The sequence below is a fragment of the Marmota marmota genome, unplaced genomic scaffold, assembly GCF_001458135.2.
Source record: "Marmota marmota marmota unplaced genomic scaffold, marMar, whole genome shotgun sequence".
Lineage (NCBI taxonomy): Eukaryota > Metazoa > Chordata > Mammalia > Rodentia > Sciuridae > Marmota > Marmota marmota.
The window spans coordinates 7,205,374-7,219,067 of record NW_026000283.1 but is presented as its reverse complement, the minus strand read 5'-3'; the positions used below and the strand labels follow the sequence as shown (position 1 = coordinate 7,219,067).

The 13,694-nt window shown below is 36.8% G+C and overlaps 1 protein-coding gene across 3 annotated transcripts in view; it reads left to right on the top strand.

Moving 5' to 3' along the window:
* Positions 1 to 13,694, top strand: part of Gria3 (glutamate ionotropic receptor AMPA type subunit 3) — a 269,270-nt gene that overhangs the window by 208,655 nt on the left and 46,921 nt on the right. For all 3 annotated transcript variants that reach the window (XR_007344989.1, XM_048797096.1, XM_048797097.1), the window contains one exon: positions 3,383 to 3,581. Coding sequence is in view for 2 of the 3 variants with exons in the window: in XM_048797096.1 (XP_048653053.1) it covers positions 3,383 to 3,581 (199 nt within the window). In the remaining variant the exon portion in view is untranslated. The remainder of the gene's footprint in view (positions 1 to 3,382; positions 3,582 to 13,694) is intronic.

Below are 13,694 nucleotides of genomic sequence, written 5' to 3'. Positions count from 1 at the left end.
GAGTCAATATTAAGGTGGCCAAAATAACCAGATTATGATGTGCAGGCTTGATTTTAGATCAGACAGACATAGCCACAGTCCATTAGCCTCAATAAAATGGCACAATGTAATTTCAATAAATTACTGTATTTTCTCCACATTTCAAATAGACAATGCATAAAGTACCATTAGTATTCTGAGCAGCAGAGTATACCTCTTTTCATACCAAACTGTGATTCTGGAATTACTCAAAAATCAGTTCTCCCCTTGGTCTCGGCAAAAAAAACATCATTCAATGTAAGGTTGACATTCACGGTTCCATTCCAAATGAACAATAGGTAACAAACAATATTCAGTTTTGCTACAAATATATTTCTCAGTGTTTGTAGGAAAATTGCACCTTCTATGATTTAAACACCATCTGGAATTTTCTTATACAAAATATAGGTATTTTGTAGTATAAAACTCTGGGCATTTCTCCCTAGTATGTAAGTATAGATGTTTTTTTTTTTCCTACTTCTCCCCTGTGTGCCTCAGTTTATCTCTAAATGCCTCTGTTTGCTTATATTTACAATAGCCCTTAACCATAGGGATAGACAATTTTAAAATTTGATATATATAAAGCAATTAGAACAGAGTCTGGCATATAAGAAATACTCGATAACCACTAATTATTGTTATCATCTTTTATTACCCTATTACTATGGATGCTACCTTGAAGCATTAATCTTTTATACAATAAAATTATTTCCAGAGTCACATCAGTCCAGAATAAATTGAATGTATCTGGCAACAATGAAGATGAAAGGTCTAAATTCCTAATTCAAACACTATACATATACTTTTAGCATTGAGAAGTGTGACACATTCTTTTTTGACTCATCCAGGTGTTTTTACCTCTTCTGACTAAAAGAGAAATTTTCCCAGATAAAATCCTGAGAGAGTATAACTATTAGTTAGGAAAATCTGTTGCAAAGCAGATTTTCACATCTGAAAAACTAAAAGTGATTATGTTTTGAAATAAAGAAATAATGGTTGTTTTAGGCTTCCAGGGACTAATGGTAATTGGAGACTAAAAAAAAATAGGTTTGCTATAGTTTAGTAGCAAAGAATACTATTTATCAAAACACCTGCCAAAAGTATTTGACTGGAGTGTAGCATCTAAAACAACTGAATTTTCCAGAGCCTGAAAAAGAAAGGTTATCTTGGGACACAGAAATTTGAATTTGTTTCCAAGTAGTGAAATGAAAGTACAGACAGAAAAGAGCTTGATTTGTCAGCTCTCCATCCAGAACTGCCCTCTTCCCACAGAGTCTGGAGATGTGCCAGGCTACTCTGCCTATTCTTGACTTTATGACAGAGTGGATTCTCTTTCCATGAGTTTTTCTTGGCATGGGAGAACATAGCCTAACAAGAATGGAGTTCTGCCTCATAGCAGAACTATCCTAGGGGTGATGTGGCAATATTTTATAAAACCCAAGGAGCAGATTCTCATTTCCGTGAACCAAACCAACCATCAGCAACACTGCAAAGGAGATGCAGTTTCCTAAATAGAATCCATTACCCATCATTGAGTATTCATTGCCCTCATGCTGCCCCCCTAACATACCACAGTCCCTCTCCTGAGTAGCACTCATACTGTAGGACCATAACTGGCAACCCTGGCTGCACCTTAAAAATTTTATAAAGTTCTGCTGCTTAGGCTCATCTCCTAGAATTCTGATTTAATTTGTCTGGGATGGAGCCTAGGCAAGTTACTTTTTGTTCTGTTTTGACTCAAGCTCCCCAAATGATACTGATGTACAGGTGGAGTCAAGAATCACTGATTAACAACATTTGTTTCTGTTTAGTCTGAAGATCTCTTTGCAGAAACCCAAGATGCTTAAGAAATACAGATTCTTGGTCACTCAGATGTTATAAATCTGCACCTTAACAAAGGCCCCTGCTGGTGCCAATGCACAGGAATATTGAAGAACAAAATATACCCTTATGAATTTACCTCTCTTCTGTCACATTTCCTACTGATAGGTACTGTTGAAGTGTTACATTTTGATCAAAGCCTCTGAAGACCCACAGAGGATGATTCCAATAATAAGCAGGCCAGGAAAAAATCATTTTGAGGGGCATTTTGGTGAGGGGAAAGGAAACAAGTGTTTTAATGCCTCACACACCCCATTGTACAGGCATTTTCCTGCATCATTTTGGGGCCTGCCTTCACTGGCTAAGGTTTAGTTTGTAAAAGGGAAGAGTTTTGATCTCCTGAGTCTCACTAGACACTTATATGAAATAACAATAAACATTACAATCCAGCTCCTTGCCTCATGGGTGATCAACTCCACAAAATCATAATGTCTTTATTAAATATATTAAACTCAAAGTGAATAGTGCTAACTTAGTAGCTGCCCATTTCTCTTCACACATGGAAAGTCTTTTGACTCTTCCTCCTATGATGTTGCCTTACATCAGTGGTTCACAACCTTGGCTGCATATTGTAGTCACCAGTGGAGATTTTAAAAATACATGTGTCTGAATTCCACTTCCCAGGTTCTAACTTAATTGATATCCAGTAGACCTGAGCATGAGTTTTTCTTTCTTTTTTTTTCTTTTGGCTGTTATTTTTTTAAATATCCCAGATGATTCTAATGTGCAACCAAGGCCAAGAAACACTTGCTTTAAATAATGCCATATTCTGTATATGTGCTTAATAAAGCTCACAGAGAACTCAATTGGTTAAATTATTACATGTAAGTGGGAGATAATAAAAATGTTTTTGTGATTAAAAAATTCCTGTTTAGAAATCCTGTGTTAGTCAGCTATGTTAATAGCATTTACTGAGGTAAAAAACCTAAAAGGAGAAAAGGTTTATTTTAGCTCATCACTTCAGAGATTTAAGTCCATGGTACTTTGCTTTGAGCCTGTGGTGAGGCAATATATCATGAGGGAAGCATGTGGCAGAGGAAACCCATCCAACTCATGATGGCAGGGAAGCAAGAGAGAGAAAAGTGTACTGGGATCCCAATATTCCCTTCAAGGGCAAATCCTAGTGACCTAACTTCCTCTAGATAGGTCCCACCCCTTAAAGGTTCTACCACCTCCCAGGAAAACCACAGGCTACTAACCAAACTTTCCACATATGGACCATTAAGGGATATTCAAGATACAAAGTAGAACAAAACCTGTACAGTCCTGAAAAGCATTCTGTGTGCACTATCATATGCTATCATGACATGTAGTATTGTCATTAACATGTGACTTTTGTCTGATGTTAATTCTTTCACATCATCTACTTTCCTCCTCCATAAGCTGTACTGAAACTACTCCTCTTTCCAGAAATAAAGATAAGGATTTCTTAACTGAGATCTGGCCCCTTTGGGTCTGGATTTGTTTTTGTTTTACTTTGTAGATCACTCTCCGGGCGCATTGTTGGAGGGGTTTGGTGGTTCTTCACCCTGATCATAATTTCTTCCTATACTGCCAATCTCGCTGCTTTCCTGACTGTGGAGAGAATGGTTTCTCCCATAGAGAGTGCTGAAGACCTAGCTAAGCAGACTGAAATTGCATATGGGACCCTGGACTCCGGTTCAACAAAAGAATTTTTCAGAGTAAGTGCTTTGCAGCTAATTGGGCCTGCTGGTTTTTATTTTATTATCTTCTCACAAAGGCAGATTCACAGTGCTTTCAAGGGAAGACTGGGAAAGGGAGGGAATGTTATCAAAGGAGAGCATCTTAAATATTGTACTGCTTAGTTGGTGATCTAATTCACTAACCTTTAGAACTAATACTCATGTGAGATATAACAGGTGACATGTTGAGAGCACCGAGTTTGAACTCCTAGGTTTGAATCCCAACACTGCCACAAAGGAATTGTTTGTCTTTGGGCAAGTCATTTAACTTGTGTCAGTTTGGGTTGCCTTACTTAAATAATGAGAGAACTAAACTAAATCTCTCTTTCTTCTAACTCTTACAAAAGCAGTGATTTTATGTTTCAGCTGTTCACAGAAGTTAGGTAATTGACTCTAAGACTCTGACAAGTGATGGACTAGAAGAAAGTACATATTCTATTTTAGACATGGATTTTTCTATTGAAATGTATTACAGTTGTTTCAAGTATAAACATACAGGCTGATAATTTAATTCACAGGAAAGTTTATAATTCTTTTAATTTTTTGAGTAGATTTATTCCCCCTGCTCTCATCAGTCCAAATCTCTCTAGGGGAATAGCAAATTGTCCACTGGCAAAAGTTAGTAAATCTATGTAAACTCCATTACAGTTTTTTTAATATTTTTTTAGTTGTTCATAGACCTTTATCTATTTATATGTGGTGCTATGAATCGAACCCGTGCTTCACACATGCCAGGCAAGTGCGCTACCACTGAGTCACAGCCAAAGCCCCTCCATTACAGTTTTTAAGAAATCAAATGTTTTTCAGTTTCCCCAACAAACAAAACAGGTTGCTTTAAATTAGAAAATGGACCCCTTGAAGACACTGCCACTGCTTCTACCGTAGCCACTGTAACTGGTTGTAGCAATGATCCAAAAAGCAATTGAGTAGTAGGTAGAGAGGAAAAGTTTAGTCACTCTCTCCAACCAATAGTCAAGATACTGGATAGCAGGTATAATTACTGACTTTTTCTCAAAGGAGCAAGTAAACAAATGTTGTTTCTAAACCAGCTTATTTTGATAAATAAGTAATATATTTCTACATGTATTACCATGAGATTTGTTCAATTATTTCATGGAAAACAAGGAGGAGTGTGTTTTTGACATTATAGAATTAAGTGAAAACAGTTTTTACTCCCTGAAGGAGAAAGGATCCATTCTGGAGCCCTTTCAAGAATGTTCCATGGTTCAGGATGTCTATATCTCACCTCTGTCACCTGCTTACTGAACACATCATAACCTCCACCTGGGAAGAGGAGCCCAGAGTTGGAAGCATCAAAATGATATCCAGACCCTCTGATACTAATCTGGCCTTGACTCTCCCTATTATGGCAATCCCAGAAGCTTTTTTGGGGACAGTTCCTCCTACCCATGCAATCACTCACATGTGTCGGGGCTAAAAGCCAGGGATTTCCATCTGCTGAATAGTCAGCACATGATCAGCTCCATGGAAATCTTATTTGATATCAACCTTCAACAGAGCTCATGTTCACCATCCCAGTAGACATGAAAGTGCTATATGAATTAACTGACCAGTTAGGATATCAAGACACCAGACTTGGGACCTCTGATAAGAGACATTTGTTCTACTAGAAAACATTTTTCCTTCAACAATGATCAGAGATTATAAAGGTGTGCTTTTAATGGTAATCAATATGACATCAGTTCCCATTAAGTTTTCAAAGTCCATTCATCCTCATACCAGGCAAAAGGAGGTTCTCTGGGAAGATATGTTAGCACAAAGACTTAAAAGTGTGACCAAATAGTCATTGCTCCACACTGAAACTCCATCCCCCACTCATTTTGTGTCTTTATCTACTGATCCATTCCATGATGGTTTCATTAAAGAGCATATTACTGGAGCAGATTGGAATCAACATTCAATTCTGAACAAATCTATTGCTACATTCTAATTGGTTTGTGGTTTCTAATGTTCACCAATTCCTACTGACCTTTAAAGCCAATGAGTAATTCCTATGGAAATAGAGCTGTTTTGAAAATCTGATTAGAGAAGAAGCTGGATATTTCTAGGTATAAGGAAGTGCAAATCATTTTTTAATTCCCCTACATGCTACTTTTTCGTTTTCCCCAAATGGTTGTTAGTGACAACATTAAGGACTCTGTGGGGTGATCCTTCAGGGAAGCACACAAAGGTTAGTGATATAAGAATGAAACTGAGCAGTATAAAAACTCAATTATTTGAGCTTGCTTTGTACTGAAAATGTTATATAAACCTAACAAAGAGTATGCATGTTATTCATATAATACAGGGGTCCAGCCCATTGGTTTCCAAGCCACTTTCCTCACTATGTCCTCTATCCCACCCCGTTCCTGAATCCAATGGGGAAGAGAAGGCAGCCCACAGGAGTACATCATCCTGCCCCTGGGGCCTTGATTTGACACTTATGTCCCCTTACCCTCAAATCTCAGTAATCTCCAGGCATTGAGACAATTTTAAGAATATTAACTCCCCACACATTAAAAAAAATGGGGAGTTCTGATAGCATGCCTTCTGAATTTTAAAGGATAAAACAAGATCCCCTGCAACATTTACAAACATAATGAGTTCATTTCTTCCTATTTTCACTCCATCCTGAAACTGCAGGGACCCAATAGTAGTAGCATAAAACAGCCTAGGGCTAGCCCTCTAGTTCTTCCACTAAGACAGAGAAATAAATAAAATAAAATTCTCTTCTAATTGCCCTGCAGACATTTATACTCATCCTGGGTAAGGCTGCCATTAAAATGGTGATATTTTGAAATGATTCCTTTGTTTCCTTATTTTCTAAGCTTTCCCTAACTGTCATCTTACACAAAGTCACTGGCACAGAGGGACCTGTTCCATAAAGGAAAACAGGGAGGGACTGAGCAAAATGCATGCAGCTGGGAGAGACATCTGGAATATTATCATCAACCCTCTTGACTTGAAAACTGATATACTTAGACAGCAGCTCCAAAACTAAATATCCCAACCAGAGGTGGAGGCACACATGCTAAAAAAACAAGTCGACAGCTTTATTGTCATTGCCCAAGGAAATGCCACTATGATTTGGAAACCTGCACCAAAATGATCATTCTTCACTAGGTTTTGGAAATTTAACCTGATACAGATTTACGTTAAAAAAGTAACACTAGGAGAAAAAGTAATTCCAAAATCTTCTCAACCTACAAACCTCCAAAAATATTAGATGACAACTAGGATACTTGATATCTTTTCCAAATACTTGGCCATATTCCTACTGAAGATAGGGTGGGGATAAAAGGGATATTTTAAAAATACAATGTTTAATACTAACTCAAATCCCTTTAAGAAGATAAAAATAAATAGAGAGGAGTAAAGAAAGTGGACCACTGAGGGGGCTGTCCTGCCTTTTGAGTTGCAGACATTGTAATCCCCCCATGAAGCATCTGTTGAATTACTCATGAATATGTCTCAACACAACACCCTTTGACTGCTGTTTCCCTCATTTAATTTTTTTAATGCACACAGCTGAAGTATGGGCCTTTTTAAGCTGATTTGGGAAGTGGTCTCTGCTAATCATTTAGATTCTACTTATACTGAGAATTTCTCTACCACCCACTCCCACATACACACACACACAAACACACACTTTTTCACTTGGACTCCACATTTATTCAACATTATTGGTTATCTTTGATAGGACTTTTGAAGTATACAGGAAAAGGAAAAAAAGCTTCCCACAAATGTACCTATTCAGACTATGGTGACATTTTGATATGATCAGGAAAATTAACCATTAATCTTTAAGCTGTATTACAACAGACCTCCCAGGCTCCTTACCCTGTCCCCAAATGTTGGAAAACACATTAAAATGTACAAATTCTTTTGTTAATTTTTTTCTCACCAAATACTATGATTAATTTGAAATTCTGACAGACAATATGCCTGGACAACTGTAACCAAATTTTATTAGCTTGAAAATCCAAATAAGGTGACCAAATGTTTGAAGACACAGCCAAACCATATGCTAGGGAGCACATAACAGTAAAAGCAAGAGATGAGTTGACACTAAAGGATGGTAGATCAGAGACATCCATTGTATGTACTACTGAGTGAATTTTTAAAAAGAAAAACTGTCTTTCAATTTTGACGTGGCTGTTTTGATGTTGTCATATTTTAAAAAAAGATTCTTACCTTATTGTGTTATATAATACTTTACATACCAAGAGCCATAAACCTTATAGGTCAAAACTGGAGATGCACAACATCCACAAGGTAAGGCTCTGAGGCCTGGCCAAACTGGCCTCTGGAAAAGGGAAAGACACATTGAGACGCCTGTTGGCTTTTCCCATCCCTCAGCAGCCAGGGATCCATGGTTCCAACAAGTTTCCTTGTAGGCAAGTCTCAGACTGGTGGCAAGTAAAATCTCCAGGGAAGCAGAGAGTGACCTGGCAATGTATGCACACAACAGAAAATACATCTAATATCTGTTTCCATAAAAAAGGATAAGATGTGGCAAAGTGGACAGGCTAATAATCCTTTAGGTTCCATTGTTTATCCATCACTTTTATTTTTCCATATTTTTATTGGTGCATGATAATCTATCACTCTTCTAATCACTCTCTTACATTTTCTGTATCAAACACTATGCTAAGGACAAAGTATCCATGCATCTCTATAAAATTAAATTCTATATTTTTTCCAAATCACCTAAAATACCTAGATAGGCTTCTTCTCCATACTCAGAGGTCATTTAAAAATATAGATATCTGAGATAACTTGATGATTATCCCTCCAGAGAAGATGATTGTTGCTTATTTTTTTGAAGTTGCTTCCAATCATGGGCAAATCTATGGGTATGTTCCATGGTAACTAGCATCAGGCTAATGATTCTCCATAGAATAAAGTGTTCTACCATTTAGGAGCTCATAATCGAGTGAACCATCAATTTCCAGCACACTTTAACATACATTACCTTAGTCAGACTCAAAACAATCCTACTATGCAGCCAGAGTAGGTATTATTACTCATGTTTCACAGAAGAGACAACTGAGACAAGATGACATTTTGACATACTGAATGTGTTCAATGGAGAAGAGCTGGAACTAGAACCCTAATTCTTTGACTCCTCATTGGGTTCCCTTTACATTCCACCTCAGTGCCATTCTGATGGGAATATTCACAGAAATATGGAGTGTTCTGAATGAATCAAGCCTCTAATGCATCAAATACTACAACAAAAAAAAAAGCTCTTTAAAAGTATGAAGGGTTCTCCAATCCTAGGATACATTAGGCGAATGCCCTAGTGATAGAGCAATTAAAACATAAAGGCTCTCCAGACAAAGCTCTGTAGAGATTTGGGGAGTATTTCTCAAAAAATAAAATAAGAAAATATCTGTTTTTCTCAGGAGAAAGGGTGTGGATTTTCTTTAGCTTTGGGGGGAGAACAGAAACTCACTTAAATTCTTTCCCTTGTCCTCCTGAGCTCACTCCTACTTATAACTATAAAATATTACTGCAAAACTCATCTCTTAACCAATACATCTTTATCCATTCCTTTGTGGCCTGCAGATTCAACAATTTTAACATGCACAATTTAGAGCTGCCCTTGAAGACCACCTAGAAATTCGGGTGCTTCCAAGGTGGCATGCAGGCCATCTGCCCAAAGTAACCAACCATATGGATATTATTAAGCCTATCTCTGTTCGTCCTCTCAGATAACCTACTTGCTTATGAGAGCATTTCACAGCCCAGAAAGCCTAAGGGGGTTAAGTCTCAGTTGTTCTTGAGGTTGCCAACTCTCTCAGACTACCTCAGGGTAATTAACATCACACAGGACTCCCAGATCATTGAGAGAACTCTGAAACTCTTTTCTAGAAGAACTCATCTTAAGATCTCATGTTCTTTTCTTCTCTGACAAAGTCAAATCACCTGATAGCCTTCCAGTTAAAGGAATGAGGCCCATCTGTTCAATTAGACTTTCCTTGAGTTCACCTAGCAAATCTGCACAAGTTAATTATTTACAATTCTTTTTCATCACCATGCAGAAGCCTAACTTGACAGTAAGTATCAGGTAAAATTCTTACCAACAAACAAGAACAATTAACTGGAATGCTTGGTTGCACTCCACTTGTAAAAAGAAAAGGCAACTCACACAAATAAAACCTTGATATAATTTTTTTCCCAGAAAGGTTATATAAGGTGATGCTCTGTGGTTAGACTCATTCCAGTCTTTGACATCATCTATGTTTTAATAGAGAGTAAATAAATACTAAGCATATACCTAGTAATTTAGACACCAGGGATATAATGCAGAAAACACAAGAAAATGACTTTCTTTGAGGCATTTGCATTCTGTTAGAAGGAGACAAACAATAAACATGTAATCAAAGAGATATATAGAATAATTTCAGGTACTAAGTGCTCTAGGGCATTATGATAGAGAATGACTTAGGATTAGAGAAGGCAGTTTTAACTGAGAGTCTGGGAGGTGAGGGAGGATTCAGGGAAGGCCTCCTTAAGGAGATAACTTTTGATTAGAGACCTGAGTGATAAGAGGTAGCCTTGTGAAAATGTTAGGGAAGAGTAATACAAACAGAAAAAAAGGTAAGTACAAAGTCCTGGAGAAGGAACAATAGTGGAATGTGTTAAGGAAAACCAATGTGGCCAAGAAATGATAGCCCACATGATAGTGATGGATATTTTGCAAAGTGATCGTATCAAGGATCAATTTTAGAAGTAGATTCACAGAATTTGCTCAGAGTTTTGGGAAACATCTGTGAGTGAATGGGAAGAGCCAAAGATGACTCTCATATATTCGGCCTACATCCCTTTTTGGTAATAACTAGTGAAATCTTTAATCCTACATTCATTAAATGATCCAGGGATACTCATTAAATTGTACTGACATGGGCTAAAAAGCTATACTAGGACTGCTTGAGAAACTTTCCACAGTGTTGAAAAACATTACCTGTCTGAAGACAAAGTTATCTCTGCTATAATTTTTTCATGTTTTAAATGGTTTATTATTTTTAATTGTTATATACTAGTTTCTTTAGGGGGTACAGTTCTATAATTAGATGCATGTATAAATGTGTAATCATCAAAATCAGAGTGGTTGGCATTTCTATCTCCTTGAATATTATCATTATCATTTCTATGTGTTGGGAACCTTTAAAGTCTTCTCAAGTTATTTTGATATGTATAATTATGGTAGACTATAGTTGCCCTATTGTGCTATAGAACATTAGAGCTCCTTCCCCACATACACTGTATTTGATACCTATTATCCACTTCTCATGATCCCCCAAACCCTCCCACTCCTAGCTTCCAGTGACCTCTATTCCATGCTCTACTTTTGTGTGCATCCACAAGATAGTGAGAATATAGAGTGTTTGCTTTTCTGTGTCTAGCTTATTTCACTTGACATAATGTCCTTCAGTTCAATCCATGTTGTTGAAAAGGACAGGATTTCCTCTTTTGATGGCTGAATAATATTCCATTATGTATATATACAAATTTTAAATTTATTCATCCATCAATGGACATCTTGGTTGGTTCCATGTCTCAGCTATTGTGAACAGTATTGTAATAAATATGGAAGTGCAGCTGTCTCTTTGGTATGCTGATTTCATTTCATTTGGATATATACCCAGAAGTAGGATAAATAGATCACCCTTCCATTCTAAATGGTTTAAAATGCTATCTATAGGAAGAGAAGGGCTCAGAGATGATTTATTGTATTTATTTTCAGTTCTGATCACAGGCATTTGTCTGTAAGGTATCCTTAAAATTAATCTCCTATCTGTACATTCGTTGATGCCCCAATGAAGATGTTTCTGAAGTTGGTTAGATTCTACACCTAGAGAAATCTGAATTCCAGAAGTGAGTCTTACTTCCCAATTTTATCAAAATTCTTATGTGTTCATAACCTATATTATTTGACACTCAATTTTATTTCCTTTGAGATTCTGGTCTGGGTTACAGGCTATTTCTTGTATCAGTCAGTAACATTGATTTTCCAACCCACTGAGTAAAGAAGCCTGTCCTAGGTGTCTGGGAATAAATAGGAGCATCCATATATACCCCTGAGTCCAGTATGCAGACAATAAAAGAGTCAGATGAATTCATCAGGAACAGTTTCTAGATAAAAGGGGCATTTTAAAAAAAAAATATTTGGAGATAAAGGAGAATTCAAAAATAGTTCAAGAGGTATGTAAGAATATATTTGTGACCAAAAAACACAACAGCAAAAAGCCCATAATTGTATGTCACATTAAATTGTAGCTACTATTGACTAAGGTACTGTTAGTTCTCGCTTGGGTTCACACTAACATTTTTTTCTGTGAAATAGCATATGTATGTGTATGTTTGGAAGAGAGGGTGTTTAGATGGGACAAAAACCATTTGTTTTTAAAAAATATTATTGCCGTGAAATAATTACATCATAGTAGAAATCAATATACTGCAAAGGGGAAATTAGAAATCATTGCTCAAGACCAAAGTGCTCTAAATACTATCTTATTTATAATTTCATAAACCACATTTTTCATGTAAAGATGAGGTTCATTAAAAAGGTAATCTCCAAAGAATATTTTGTTTTATTTTAAATTAGTTTGAGGAACCAACATTCAAAAGCAAAATCCATTTACGCTTTGGCAAATAAATGAAGAAAGATTTCATAGCAAACCTTTAAAGCAACCCCATTACATTAGTCATTGTTTCAAACAAAATAAACAGCCTCTTTCCTGAACATGGTGGTAGTATGAATGAAGTAATCATAAAGAGAATTAAACTAAAGTCCCATTGCACCAAGTTTGAAATTTGACTTCCAAATGTTGGTATCCTGCTGCTTCTCTCAGAACAGACAGAAAAACACACTCACACATACAATGAGGGTACTAATAGTGTATTATTGAAATGTATTATATGTGAAAACAGCAGGAAGAAAACTGCCCCATCATCCAGATTCTGAAGAATACATTTGCTCCATTTTCTTGCTCTGAGGTTTTGGCCAATAATACAAACAGAAACATTGAGAATATCTTAATGCATAACTAAGGAGCTATCTACGGGTAGAACTAAGTACTGGAGCACTTGCTTAGCATGCATGCAGCCCTGGATTCCATCTCTAGCACCAAAGAAAAAAGAAAGGGAGAGAAAGCAGAAATATAAATAATGTCAAGGCAGCTGAGATAAATTGATGCAGTATAGATCAATATAAAGTTGTTGAAGGTGAGGGGCTCAAAGGACACCTCCAGTTTTAGAGCTGACATACAGAGGACAAGCATCATTTCTCATAGTTCGCTGTTAGTCTTGTCTTAAAACATTCCTATCTGTAACTGCCCAAAGAGCTGACCTGCTGGGACTGTTCTACAATCTTTTACAAGATTATTTCCCAACATCACAAGAATTGAGACAGCAAATATATTAAAATTGTCTTCAAATATTTGAAAGATGATATTTTAAAGATGGATTGGACTTGTTCTGTGAGGTCCTAATGGACAAAACAAAAATCAGGGTTAGTATTACAGTGATAGAGATTTTAGATTAATGTAAAAATAATGCTCTAATATGGCAAGTGATAGATAAAATAGGCTGTCTCCATAGATAGTGAGCTGTTCATCATTGACAGGCATTAAGAATATGCTAATGACCACTTGTCACAAATGTTGAATAGGGGACTCTGTAATCTGATGAATGACTGCAGGTGGCTAGTGTTTCCCAACACTGATTGCACATAAAATCTCTTAGAGAGTTGTTTTATTTTATTGAGATGGGGGTCTCACTATATTTTCCAGGCTGACCAAAAACTCCTGGGCTCAAGTGATCTTCCCACATCAACCTCCTGAGTGCTAGGACTATGACCTCTGGGCCACAAAATAGCTCCCCTGTGGGGAGCTATTTTAAAATACAGATTAATGGGTCTCATATTTGGGCTTCAAGATGATGATGCCATGGGTTCCAATAATCTTTTTTTAAACCAGCACCCCAAGGGATCCCAACACAGAAGACCAAGAGCCACTCTTTGAGAACATTCAACTCTACAATATATAAGGGAATCTCTGCTTTGATGATTTGCTTTTTTTTTCC